Genomic DNA, 14478 nt, shown 5'->3' on the forward strand with positions numbered 1-14478 from the left:
ACAAACAAGCCTAGTACTTACCAAGTGATTCTTGCAGTAGATATGTCAACTTGGAATTCCTGTATGGTATATGATTCTGCTTGGCTCATGGAACATGAATGACATCATCTAGACTGACATGAGTACAAACAAGCCTAGTACTTACCAAGTGATTCTTGCAGTAGATACGTCAACTTGGAATTCCTGTATGGTATATGATTCTGCTTGGCTCATGGAACATGCATGACATCATCTAGACTGACTTGAGAACAAACAAGCCTAGTACTTACCAAGTGATTCTTGCAGTAGATATGTCAACTTGGAATTCCTGTATGGTATATGATTCTGCTTGGCTCGTAGCGCATGAATGACATCACCTAGACAGGACAGTGATTTGTTGATACTCTGTGCCTCCTTCAGCCTTGTATTGTCCATATTTGTACCAGATTTTCCAACCCTTTCAGAACCTGCCAAGTCTACCAAGTTGAGTTTGCCTGAGGAGAAAAACAAATGAAAATGGCCTATTCCAGTTGAAAGGATAGAGGGCTCTCATGGTTTAATTACCTAATATTAAATACACCATGGAGAGTGGACTTGTTTTCCTTCCAAGCCAATACCAAAGTTGCCACTTTGGGAAACTCAGGACCTCATACACCAAATACAATTCCATGTGACAACACTATCCCCTAATCCCAACCTTATCCCTACTCCTAAAGGATTGGAGGAAATTATCTTAACCCATTTAACTGAACAATTGTCCTTTTCTTAGTCTCCTGGCTGTGATGGTAATTACAAGATGTAGGATGTTAGGGTACTGAACCTATATAGAGCTGCATCCATGAATTATACTCAATGATTTAACCTCCTGGACACTACTGATCATCTAACAGCATTTCTGATTGGTTGATAACTTGAAATACTCATTTCAATTGCCAATTATGAATAGGCTAGCTTTAAACTATTTTAACCCCTTCAAAATTGGACACAATATTAATTTTGGCCAATCGGCAGGTAGTTCTAATGGGTTAATATGGTCACCCTTGGGTCAGTGATTTTCTGTAAAGTGTGGTGGCTTTGGTGTAGCCACATACTACTACAGACCATGTATCAACAGGCAAAGTCCTTGTGCTTTGTATGCTATGAATTCTCACATGTTCATGGAGGGTGGATTGTTCGATTGTGCTGTGTCTAACAATCACGCCAGCCTTACGTGCCTTCACCTATATGCGATAGAGCATTACATGCCTTTGCCATTACGTGATTGACCATAAAAATATGCAGTAAGAACGTAGCAGTTTTGCCTGTCGCATTTCATGGAACAATCAGCCCTCATTATCTGGTGATGCTGACTACTTGTACGCTGTCTGTTATCTTTTTCATCCATGGGTGTAGCACTCTATACATCAACTTTGTTTGTTTGTTTGTTTATCTTACCATTTGTTCTTTTCTTAGACTGCCTATTGGTGCCTATTATCTTGACACATAATAGTGCATGTGACCTTGAGCTGTGTTCATTCATATCCGTACAGGCTGTAGCCCTGTTTGATTTACCCATCTTGAAAACCTGAAACAAATAACAGACATGCCAATTGTGATCATTCACTTATTATTGTTGTTACAGTATTGTCTGGGGATAACCATTTACATCAGTAATAAATTTGTAAGGCTAAAATGCTCAACAAACTTGTGATTTCCCTCGCTAACATATTCAATATGGCCGCCATGGGCTTGCATCATCGCCACATTTATGTGCTGTAGGCAAGCAATGTGATTTTCTGTTGGCGCATATATGGGCAGTAAGGACTGTCGATATATTGACAATAATCCGTAAATCGACTATCCAATAATATCAATATCGTCGATATCATCAATTTCTAAATAAAATCAATATATTATGGAAAAAGGACTGCAATTGAGCAATTGTCTTAGGTCATATCATACCATCCCAGGAGAAAGGCTTTCCATGCCAGCAACAAATGAAAAAACTGAGGGATGAACTAATAGCAGATGGTTATCATGCATGGATGAATGTAGAAGATATCAGTAAAATTGGGAGGAAAAACAATTTATTGATTTGTATCGATATTGAGTGGCCAATATATAGATGAGTTGGCCTCAATGTTTATCAACAAAGGCAAAGGACTGGTATCTCGATATGCTTGAGCGAACTGCCTACAACCACTAAACTGTTCTATAGCCTTGTTGAGATGTGGCGGGAGTTTTAAAAGCATGGGCCCTGAACAAAATATGATGCGCGTGCATACTCCCAGGCAAAACACGATGGAAATTGTAATGATGCGTGTGCATACTGCCAGGCAATGACGTCAGAAGTCAACTCATCTATAGAGCATGTTGTTGATGGGTCTGAGTGCGCTGTGAGCAAGGGAAGTGTTAATCACTCATTACTTACCTCATTTACATCGTCCACTGAGGTGACAATGATTTCATTTAGACCAGGTACATGATACCCACCCTCAGGGTTCATCTTAACATCTAGCTTATATGACGGGTCATCGCTAAGAAGATCCCTGAATAACAAAACAGAAACATGTTATTCTAAGAAAATCACCACATGCCTGATGCATTTAATGATAATTCCCGTTAAAATCATTAGGTAAGCTTAAAACGCACGCTGAAATGAACTAGAAACACTGATTTCTGGTAATCACTTCCAGGTTTCCTACCAATTTTTGCTGATTATCGACGCTATTAAGCTTACTACACAAGATAGCATGGAAATATCGGCATTTTTTTAAACATCTTGGTTGAAAAAAGTGGTGTGGGCATTTATTTGAGGGGGCGACTATTAGAGGAAATACAGTATTTCAGTTGAAATCCATGATGCACCCCCCTATGGAAGTCATGATCTTAATCTTCCACACAGGGAGTGTGAATTTCATCATGAATGGGGGTGACTCAATTTGATATCTGCATCTCCTGGGTGGAATATTAAGGTCATGTTTTCCACAGGGGTGTGTTGGTTTTAACTGGAATGGCCCGATATGGGGGCAGGGCACCTGACCTTTATAATTGTATATGGGTGTGCATTGCTTTGTGTCAAAACTGGGGGTTTTGGAAACTGAAGAAGATGTTAAACAGGGTTCTTAGGAACTGATTGGGTCTTGGAAATTTGCTCAAATTGGGGCTGAATTTCAATTTTCCAAGGGTTTTTAAAACAGACATGTTTTGGTTTTAGTCAAAACATTTAAATAACAGCTTATATAAGGATCATCAAACGTTTTTACAATTCTTTATATGAACAAACACTACAACATTTTACAAAATTTTGTCAAAATGTTATTGCAAAATATTTGGGACCAATATAAGAAATCTGAATTGTTTTGTAACTCAAAATGTTCACAAATAATTGCTACACAGGACCAATACACCTGTCCCTGATAAGATTGCGAGCATATGAGACACAATTTAACATTGGTAAACCCTGCAGAATTACGCTATTCCAGTTGAATAACGCATCCGAGAATTGACAAAAATCAACGCAAGAAACACACTTTTAAAATATCCGCTACCATTGGTTCATTGTTTAATCAATATTAATACCGTTTAGGCAAAAAAAAAATTGGTTGCTTGTCCATGGATCACTTACAGAACTTTGGTCGGTCGGTCGGTTAGAAAAAGTTTTTTTTTTTCAAGTACAGAAAGTATAATGTGAAGTACTTATTTGTACATGTATGTCAAACAATCACTAACCGCAGAATTTCCACCAAAGACAAATTCAAAACTAAATCCAATTTTATTTGCATGATATATCTGGCAGATTGAAAATACTGCATTTTTAAGTTCAACAATGTTTTACTTGCGTAGACGCTGAGGATGATAATACAAAATATCAGAAACCTTAGCCAGTACAACTAGACAGGGGGAACATGCAGGAAATGGTCTTTTACAACATTTCTTTTATATATCTTCAGTTTTTAGACGAAAAGTTCATGACTTTTGGAGGGAAATTGTACAAAAAGTCTTACGGTCGTAACTGCCGAGACGGTCGGTCGGACGAGGACAAGCAACCAACTTTTTTTTCAGGGATGAAAGTCCACTTTTGAAAAAAAGCCTGAAAACAGTAAGAAAATGACCAGGATGGCCTAAAATGGGCTGAAAATAAAAGAAATTGCGTAATTCTGGACTACAAATATGCCTGAATTCAGGCAAAAGCCTGAAAACTTTCATCCCTGTTTTTTTTTTTCGGGGCCTTATGAACAATGGTGATGTCCTTACCTGATCTGCTCGTTGTAAATCTCCATGACAGCGACTGTAATAACAAAACTCCACTCTGCCGACCTGTGTTTTGTCTCCTCAAATAGCAGCTGCAGGGCTCTCTGATTGATGCCTGGGTTCTTTACTGAACCCTACACATGTAAACAAACAAACAAACAAACAATTATCAGCTGTAGGGGTGAAGATATGATAAAAGTCACAGATAAAAAAAATAGTTTCCGTCCAACGTCACCAGTCAATCAAAGTCAGATACAGAGTTGTAGAGAGAGTGGAAAAAACCATGCCCTATGATTAGTTTTGCATGTTCAAACATACAAACCATCTCAAAAGTTAGGTCTTAGTAATAGGAAACTTTCTTTCTGAAGGCACCATGTCAACAATGCCTAGAAAAGGTACTTTTTGCTTGTATAAGTATCAACATTGTTCGGCATTTTTTCTTCCAAGAAGGCGCTAGATGAACACCTCTCATTTTGCTTGCTTTGCTTACTTGCTTATGTCAACTTGTCTAGTCGGACTCCGCTGATGGCTCTCCACACAACTCTGTTCTGCATGCAGTTCCTAATGTCTTGTCTCTCTAGCCCAGTATCCTCGATTAGTTGCTTAATGTAGTCCTTCCGTTGTTGTCCTCTTGATCTTTTACCACGCATAGGCTGCCACAGCAAAACTCTGGAAGCTGCCTCGGTTTCACTTCTGGCGCAGTGTCCAGCAAATCTCAGCCTTTTAGTTTTTAGCCTTTCGGAAATTGGGGAGAGATTGCCGTACAGCTCCTTATTTGTGGTGTGCGACTGCCAGGTAACATTAAGTGCTTTTCTCAGTAGTCTTGTGTAACAACCATCAGGCGCCTTCCTAAACTTTGATGTAATTATCCAGGTTTGTGCACCATACGTCAGAACTGATTCGACTGTGGAAAAGCTTGGTTTTAAGATTTCTAGGCAGGCTGATCTTCCATATCTTGTTCATGATGTTGCAGGCCCTCCATGCCTGGGCTTTCCTGATGTTAAAATCCTTTTCAATGCTGCCAATTCAAGCCCCAAGGTATTTGAAATCGTCAACTACCGTACATGTACTTCAAGCTACTACTCCCATTTTACGCGCTATTATTATTAATCAATACTTATGTGGCGCTCTAAACAATGAGCACAGCGCCTACTAACCAATCACAGGCCGTGGGGAGTTTGATTGACAGATCGTCAGACGTAAACTAGTTTCTTTATCTCTGACTTTTCTTTTAGCTAAATCAATAAGGTGTTAAACTCTGGTGTGTTAGAGTATGAGTTCCTGAACAAAGAACTTACTGGTATCAATCACCATAGTATTAATATGTCACCTGTCAGTGTCTTCCTGTTTTAGTGATCGCTCCCATTTACTCAGCTAGTAAGGGCCAAGTGCGGAGCGTGGGCATCCCGCTAGTTTTTATAAATTACAAAACTTGATTTAATATTCAATGCTGAATACAAAGCACTTATTCATGAAGATTTTTAACACACAATTTGCACAACATTCAGCTCAAACTCACCTCCATGGTAAATGTCTTTCCTGACCCTGTTTGCCCATAGGCAAATATACACACATTGTAACCATCAATACTGGAGATGATAATAGGCTCCACTTCTTTGAAAACCTAAACCAGTAAGATAAAGAGAAGAATCAGATTAAATATAGACCATTATGCAATACTGTTATGCATAACCTCCGCGTATCACACCATACATGTATGTGCATCACAATCAAATTGCTTGCTAAATGACATACGCGCACATGGTAAAGGAGTCGAACCTGCATTTTGTACAGGACGGAATGCTCATCTCTCTTTCGTTTGCGATTAGGCCAGACTACACCGTTAAATGTTGCTGTGGGGGATCACCATACCTCCTTCACAGCTAGTCTGTTACCTTCCCAGCATTTAAAAATGCCAGTACCCATTTAAACAGCTGGGTGGAGAGGAGTGATCGAGATAAAGTGCCTTACTCAAGGGCACAACACGATAGCATCGCTGGGCTCGAACCTGCAACCTTCCAATTATGAGTTACAAGAGCCTGTTTCGCTAGGCCACCGTGCTCCCCTTGGTTCACACATGAACAGACGTTATTGATTAGAGGTTGATAAGTGCGCATTGGTTATTTCAAGAGCATTGTAACAAATCTAAACATTTTGCCTTTGGAACCAAGGAATATACCGAGGGGCGCAGCCCCACAGGATATTTCGAGGTCCAAAGCAAAATGTTCAGATTTTCCACAATGCCTGACATAGAACTGATGCAAAGTTATTAATCGAATTCATTCGTCGGTTCCAAAGGCAAAGTCTGTTTTGCAGTTATTAACCTCGATATGGATGCCATCTAATACTTTGGATTTGATTTCATTTGTTCGGTTTTGACAACAGTGGATGACCCAAGAAAATTTCTTATGAAGCTTATTTCTGCTGGGCTCCATTTGAAATGGGAAATGTCAGGGGTTAACACCCTACTCTTCATGAAACTGACTGTAAGCTACATATAATAGCGCTTCAACTGGAATACCCAATGAACCTGCACCTTACCTGTTCCTGTGTTGAGTCAGCAGTAAATACCCTATCTGCCTCATACATCGTAGTGCGCCCTTTGTTATTGTTGACAAATAATATCCCATCATCCGCAGTGTCGAATGATATAACACTTTTTGCCAAGATGCCTGTCCCGTCCTCCTTAATGATAGGTCTCACTCTGCAGAACACCCGGATGTTGCCTTTGAGGTCGATGAGTTCATTGTGGTATTTCTTGCGCAGAGTCATCTCTCTGTGATATCGTTCTGTTAATTCTCTGTTATGTTCTGTCACGCCTGCTAAGGCTTCACCGATCTATAAAAAAAGAAATGCTGCTCAGTTCCACTCCAAAAACCTGAAATCGGAGTCTTAGCTAGCCACCCGTCCACCTGTGTCTATTTGGATGGACAGTTTGCTCCTGGGACAGGCAAAATGAATGCCCGAGACATATGCTTATTTAAAAAAAATAATGCTTGAATAAGTTCTTAAACTCAAAACAAGACCAGACTAGGCGTAAGACTGCACTTTTCTATAAAAAAAAGTGAAATTGGGCAAAAAGTATCAAAAACAGCCTGAAATTCAATAAAGTTCGAGAAATTTTGACTAAAAAAACCTGACTTCAGTTTTAAAACTGAAAATTCTCATGCCTGTAAAAACCAGCCTGTCTTCTTCCAAACACAACAAATTTGGCTGGTTAAGTGTAACTTGGAACAACTGCAAACATTATGCCAAAAAATCAGCTTTCAATTAAACTTGATATAGTATAGTTCTAAACTTACTTCATATTTGGTTTGTTGTATTGCATTCTTCACTAAAGTCAGGAACACACAGATGACATCCAAGTTATACCGGAAATTAATAATTAAAAACCCACAAATCCCCCAAGATCCATCCAGCCAGCCCACACCGACCAATTGTGGTTGGCCCTTGGGGTGAAATACCACATATTAGAGATAGGCAAAGTTTGAAAAAAAGAGACCAGTGTGTTTCTCTCAGGTCCCAAAAACAGAGGGCGCACTATAAATTTGGGGTCTTTACACTTCAGTACCACAAAAAAAAGTCTCAGCTCATCAAATGGCCCAAATGGTTCCCAAATAGCTCACAGATACCCCCCCAAACAGCCCCAATACACCCAAAAGATTCCCAAACATCTCCCAAATGCACCCAAATGGCCCCAAATACACCGAAATGGTTTCCAAATAGCTCTCAAATACACCCAATGGCTCTCAAATACACCCAAATATAACATAGACCCTTACCTCATCTTTGGTTTGTTGTATTGCATTCTTAAGTAAAGTTGGGAATTGTGCGCACAGACTCCGCAGTTGTTTGTACTCATTGCCAATATGGAGTATGCCAGGTTTAAGGGTTGAAAACTTGGACCTGATATTATGATAGCGTGTTTTCAGCTCCTGTGTCTCCTGCTCTGCTGCCTGTCTTGTCTCTTCTATAGCCTCCAATTTTGACTGTTCAAGCTCCATGACTTTATCGTCCATCTCTGTCTTCATGATGTCCATTATATGCTCCTGGTCGGTCATCTACACCAAGAAAACAAAAATGTTTTCTTTTTAGGTTCGCAATTATCTAGACAATATCACATATTTAGAGAAAAATGCTCAAAATGCTCAAAAAAAGCTGAAAACAGCGTAAAATTGGGGTAAAGTGGCTCAAATTGGGTTGAAAATAAAATAAAACGTGTTAATTTGATCAACATAAAAAGCTGAAATCCGCTAAAAAGAGGACAAGTTTCAGGTCTGTATTTATATCTGCCAACACTGGGATTTCAAAAATTATATGAACAATGTGCCACACCTCTGACTGAGGGTAACCGTGGTGGAGCTTCACAGAACTGAACATTCACACATATGAGTATTTTATCTTAGCATGTCCATGTCAGCTGAAATGGCAAATTCATTTTTTATTTTCCTTCTTTTGTTTTTTTAGGGTTTTTTGCCGTAAATTCATGAAATTCTGCAACAAATTTGGAAGAAAAGTTACTTGATTCAATACTCTCATTGAGGTATAAACAATTGATATTTGAACTTCAATTGTGTAAATCAACTTTGTCAAACCCAGTGTAAAGTTGCAACCGCATTGGTTTTTGAAACTGCCATGGGCTTTGAGACATAACAATTTTTTTATAATTTTAACCTAACAAGAATTTTTTCACTTGAAATATAATATGTTCGATCACTTTTAAAGGTGAGCTTCCAATTTACTCACCTTCTTTTGTATTTCCTTCATTTCTATCATCTTGATTTTGGATTTCTCCTCATGATCTGCGCAGAGTTTCTTGAGAGTTGCCAGTTGTGTTTTCAGCTTGATATTAGTGCCTTGAGCTGCTGCTAAATTCTTCAATGTTTCCTTGGATTCCACCGAGACTGTTTTGGTCACTTCAACCACCTGAAAACATGAAATAGTTTGTAGACTTCATCTGTTAGATTTGGTTATTCCATTTAAAATCCACAATCCCCCTGTGGAAGATTACCGAAATATCTTCCACAGGGGGAGTATGAATTTATAATGGAATAAACACATTAGGCATCACCATTTGAGTATCATACACCAGCTGAGAGAGATTTAACATGAATCTTCCACAGAAGGAGGGTGAATTTCAAATGGAGCTGAAAATGTGTGAATTCCATTTGAAATTCATACTCCCCCAGTGGAAGATATTTCCAAAATCTTCCACAGGGGGATTGTGGATATTAAATGGAATAACCCATTATGAGGTGGCACAATGAATTTTGCTAGTTTGACAATCTCTGCTGTTAATTAAGGTGGGTCGGAGGGGACCATAACCTTGCGGCATTTGCTCTCAAATATTGAGACAAATAAAGCTGACACACAAGAAGAACGGTATATGGGTTCTATAAAGGATATCCCAAGGCTTGATGTAAGGGGTGTCATTTCTTCCCAGTGTGCATGATTTCAAGTTCTCTCTGGAGGGGGAAAATGCCCAAAACTTTTGTTTTGATATATTATTGGCTTCAACTCAACAACTACAAGAGCTAAGGATTTAAAGGTGATTATTGGCTTCTATGACTCATTTCTTATAAGATCAATGTATTGATATTAAGAAATACACTGCAGTTTTTAGTTAAATAGCAAAACTGGACACACCTAACTCATACAACTGCGGTAAATTCTAGATGATTAAATTTTATATCATTAAAATCATTCTTTGTTCATATGTGACCCGATCCAGTCCACTCAGACTGTTATTTGTTTTTTCACAATTGAGTTATGGCAGCTTTATATAAAGTAAAAAAAATCCCTTTCTATCAATCCAAACCTCATGTTTATATAACTGATTTGGTTGCAAAGTTACAACATTTTTACAAGTTCATAGGCTAACTATGACTTACATATGTACTACAATCCCAATCTATTTTTCTGGCTATATCTCGGTTTATTAGTATTTGCCAACATTAGCCAGAGTGGACTAAATCGGGTCACACCACAGAATTAGAGAAGGAGAACCGGATTCCCTATACAGCCACATACAATCGCGGCATCAGCTATGCGGAGAAAATTGGGGGTATTCGGGTCCTTTCCGACGGTGCGCGGAGACAAACGAAAACAATTATGCGTTTCAGCTTAAGCGTCTTGGTACTCGCGTGCAGGTTGCATCAAGTGCGACTCTCAAATGCGCCCTTCATTCCTGTCACGCTTGCATGACAACGAATGCATTCCGAGGGAAACCGAATACACCCAATTTTTGCTCCATGCCTGAATCAAGATGGCGGCTGTGTCCCGTTCTCAGTCTTTAATTCTGTGGGTCACATAATATACCTGTGGATTGTCCTTGAGCTGTGAAAATGCTTCTTCAATCTCCTTCAACCTAGCTGCCTGTTCTGATATCTCTCCTTCAAGTTGAGCCTGAGATGTCTTGTGATTGGTCTCGGATTCTGACAGGATCTTGGACTTTGTGGCAAGGTCTGCCTCCATCTCCAGGATGCGGTCCTTCAAGTTGGTGTTTTCCGATTGTATTTTCTGTAATTTATGAAATCATCTTTATTAATCAAAAGAAGAAAGACATACAAACCCCCAAAACAACTGAGATCTATACCGATCTCAGGCAAGGGAAAACCTGGGAGAGGGGCACTTCAATATGAAATGGATATAGGTGTAGGGCTGACACTTTCACAAGGGGCATTCGGTGAGAGCAATTTAACATAAAAAAATGGGGTCATTAGGTGAGAGCATGATTTTTGGCATTCGGTGAGAGCAAAATGCAAAAAAATATGGGGTCATTGGGTGAGAACATGACCTTTCTTTAAAAAATGGAACCTTTGGGTGAGAGCCAAAATAGTGCCATAGAAACCTCGAACATTGAATTTCTAGTTCTAAATGGCTTCAAATTGCTTTGTTTTCAAAATAAGTAACAAAATCAGTGATAAATGAAAGTTGCTGTTCAAATTAAACAAGGCGGTTCTCGAACCACGAGTCTCGCCTGCTTTCGCGACCACCTGCTTTTGCGATTACTTTTGGTAGAGGTAAATGAATTTGGCGGTTATCGGCTGGGCACGATTATCTGGCTGATGGTGACTGTACCCACCAAGTTTCATGCCCATGCAACAGTTTTTACTAATTTGACCTCAGATGACCCCTGGTGACCCTGAAATGACCTTCCAAAAATTTGGCTCTAAATGTTGACTGTACCCACCAAATTTCATGCCTATCTGAAATTTTTACTAATTTGACCTCAGATGACCCCTGGTGGCCTCGAAATGACCTTCCAAAATTTGGCTTTAAAATGTTGACTGTACCCACCAAGTTTTCATGCCCATACAACAGTTTTACTAATTTGACCTCAGATGACCCCTGGTGACCTCGAAATGACCTTCCAAAAATTTGGCTTTAAATGTTGACTGTACCCACCAAGATTCATGCCCGTACAACAGTTTTTACTAATTTGACCTCAGATGACCCCTGGTGACCTCGAAATGACCTTCCAAAAATTTGGCTTTAAATGTTGACTGTACCCACAAGTTTCATGCCCATACAACAGTTTGTACTAAATTTGACCTCAGATGACCCCTGGTGACCTTGAAATGACCTTCCAAAAATTTGGCTTTGAAGGTTGACTGTACCCACCAAGTTTCATGCCCATTACAACAGTTTTTACTAAATTTGACCTCAGATGACCCCTGGTGACCTTGAAATGACCTTCCAAAAATTTGGCTTTAAATGTTGACTGTACCCACCAAGTTTCATGCCCGCATACAACAGTTTTTACTAATTTGACCTCAGATGACCCCTGGTGACCTCGAAATGACCTTCCAAAAATTTGGCTTTAAATGTTGACTGTACCCACCAAGTTTCATGCCCATACAACAGTTTTTACTAATTTGACCTCAGATGACCCCTGGTGACCTTGAAATGACCTTCCAAAAATTTGGCTTTAAATGTTGACTGTACCAACCAAGTTTCATGCCCATACGACAGTTTTACTCATTTGACCTCAGATGACCCCTACATGACCTCAGTGACCTTGACCCACTAACCAATACAAACCGGTTCTGTCTTGGGTCAAGATGCACCCACCCATCAAGTTTGAGGAACGTGCGACTCCTAGTGTGCGAGAAAATAGGCGGAAAGCAAACTTTAACCAAAACTTTAACCAAATTTGTCACATACACACACACATACACCCCTACATACGGAAAAGTGATTATATAGTCTCCTGCCTTATCAGGCGAGACAAAAATAAGGGGCAGATCAAATGGGAAAAATAAGGGGTCTTCGGATGACAGCATATGTTTGTTTAAAACAAATATGGGGTCTTTGGGTGACAACGACACTGAAAAGGGGGGTCTTAACAGCCCTACGTACACGTCACCTCCAAAGTGGGAGTGCCCCCCCCCCCCCCGGGCAGGAAAACACAATTACAAACAGCCAAAACAATGAGGAAATACATCATGTTGGGAAGAAAACAGTTAAATGACTCTTTGAACATTCTATTTTGGCTCATGTATAGGATGACATGACAATAGATTTGGATACGTGATCTTTCAGTTTCTTGAACTTTAGGCATGTTTAGTTGTTTTGACAAACAGGTCAGCCTAACTTTGTTGTCAGTATCAATCAAACCTATGTTTGTTGTGTTAACCTCAAAGTTCCATGCTTTCCTTTCTAAAACAAATCCAACATTTCAGCCTAAAATACAACATGGACTCAACACCTACAGGGTTCCCGCATAAATTCAAGGACTTTTCAAGGTCCAAAAGCATGATTTTCAAGGATTTACCACAATACAAAAAGCTGCGTATTAACAAAAGTGACAGCTCCTTTCCACTCCCCAAATTTTGTCAAAATTATACTTTCTGTAAATTTCTAATTTTCAAGGACTTTCAAGGACTTTGTGCAAATTTCCAGGACTTTCAAGGCCTTGAAAAGGTGTTTTCAAATTTAAGGACTTTCAAGGACCATAGGAACCCTGTTCCACCAAACCCCAACCAGACAGACACCCAGACAAATAGACTATACCTTGAGTTTGTCTCTGTCCTCCTTGGCCACCTTTTCATCATGAGCTTGTGCCTTTCTGAGTTGCTCTTCTTGTAATCTACTGATTTGTGATTTCAGGTTTTCAATCTCTTTCTCGTTGTCTGTGCTACCTGCCAAGATCTGTCAAAAAGGAATAAAGTAAACAATTGTTGGTAATATCCATAAAAATTGACAAAAATAAACTATTTTGTGATTTTCTCCATAATTGTTGTTTTTACCCCAAATCTGTATTTATATTAAGATTCCTTTTTATAAAACATTCTACCTATTATAAAATTTACAAGCGACTAATTTCAACTTACTTTACAGTTTATAGAGTATTGGTCTGAAAGGTATTGAAAAACTAAACATTCAAACAGAAATTCCATCATGAGCTTGTTTCACCATATGTACACCTTTGATTGACGAAGTTGGTAAAGTACAGTCATTATCGGGCAATATCCACTCAACTATTACTAGAATGTTTACACATAAAATCCACTTGAAATTTGACGTGAACAGATAGCATAGTATGCATTTGGGTAATCATATTTTGACTTCTTCAATTGTGAAATTTGGAATAAAAATAAAGCCAATTTACCACACTAAAATCAATAAAATTACCGGAACAAGGGGATAATTTCCACAGATGTTCTGTAATATACCACATAAAATGTAATTTTTGGTTCTCATCAGAGGATTTTGGTGTTTTTGGTTTTTTTTCCCTGGATGTAAAATTAGTATTGTTAGTTGTTGGCCTTTTCCAACAGTGCTCAAAGGAAAAGGAGGAGGCCTTTTTTTTTAATGCGGAATAAACCCCGTAGCTATGGTAACTAGAGTATCACAAAAAGACTTGTTCTCTAATAATCTTATACTTATCGGTATGAAGTTTTCCTACAGCATTTCAAAGTAACAAAAATCTTTAAAAAAATTGACTTAATCCCATAAATTGAGGCAGGAAGGGAAGATAACCAAAAAATTAACTTTATATGGCCAAAAGCCTGCAATTTCATAGCAACATGTGGAGACAGGAAGTTACCATCTGTTACAGAATGAAATGGGGGACACACTATATCCAACGATATAGTTCTTATATGGAAACTCTGTACCACAAACTTGATCTTTGAAAATAAAATTTTCAAAATGAACCTTTGACAGATTAATTAATAATATAAATATATGACCTTCATAATCAGTAAGAACTCACTTCTCCAATTTTCTAATCATCTCTTGAGCTTCTTTCAGTTTTTACTT

The 14478-nt window shown here is 38.8% G+C and overlaps 1 protein-coding gene across 1 annotated transcript in view; it reads right to left on the reverse strand.

The window, feature by feature from the left end:
• LOC140146833 (kinesin-like protein KIFC3) overlaps positions 1-14478 on the reverse strand; it is a 64780-nt gene that overhangs the window by 12807 nt on the left and 37495 nt on the right. The window contains exons 8-17 of the mRNA XM_072168712.1: positions 13228-13365; positions 10531-10731; positions 8959-9138; positions 7995-8273; positions 6754-7050; positions 5732-5836; positions 4216-4346; positions 2390-2507; positions 1414-1543; positions 270-473 (exon numbers count right to left, since the gene is read on the reverse strand). Of these exons, the coding sequence (XP_072024813.1) occupies positions 270-473; positions 1414-1543; positions 2390-2507; positions 4216-4346; positions 5732-5836; positions 6754-7050; positions 7995-8273; positions 8959-9138; positions 10531-10731; positions 13228-13365 (1783 nt within the window). The remainder of the gene's footprint in view (positions 1-269; positions 474-1413; positions 1544-2389; positions 2508-4215; positions 4347-5731; positions 5837-6753; positions 7051-7994; positions 8274-8958; positions 9139-10530; positions 10732-13227; positions 13366-14478) is intronic.

Source organism: Amphiura filiformis, chromosome 2 (assembly GCF_039555335.1).
Source record: "Amphiura filiformis chromosome 2, Afil_fr2py, whole genome shotgun sequence".
NCBI classification, from domain to species: Eukaryota; Metazoa; Echinodermata; class Ophiuroidea; order Amphilepidida; family Amphiuridae; genus Amphiura; species Amphiura filiformis.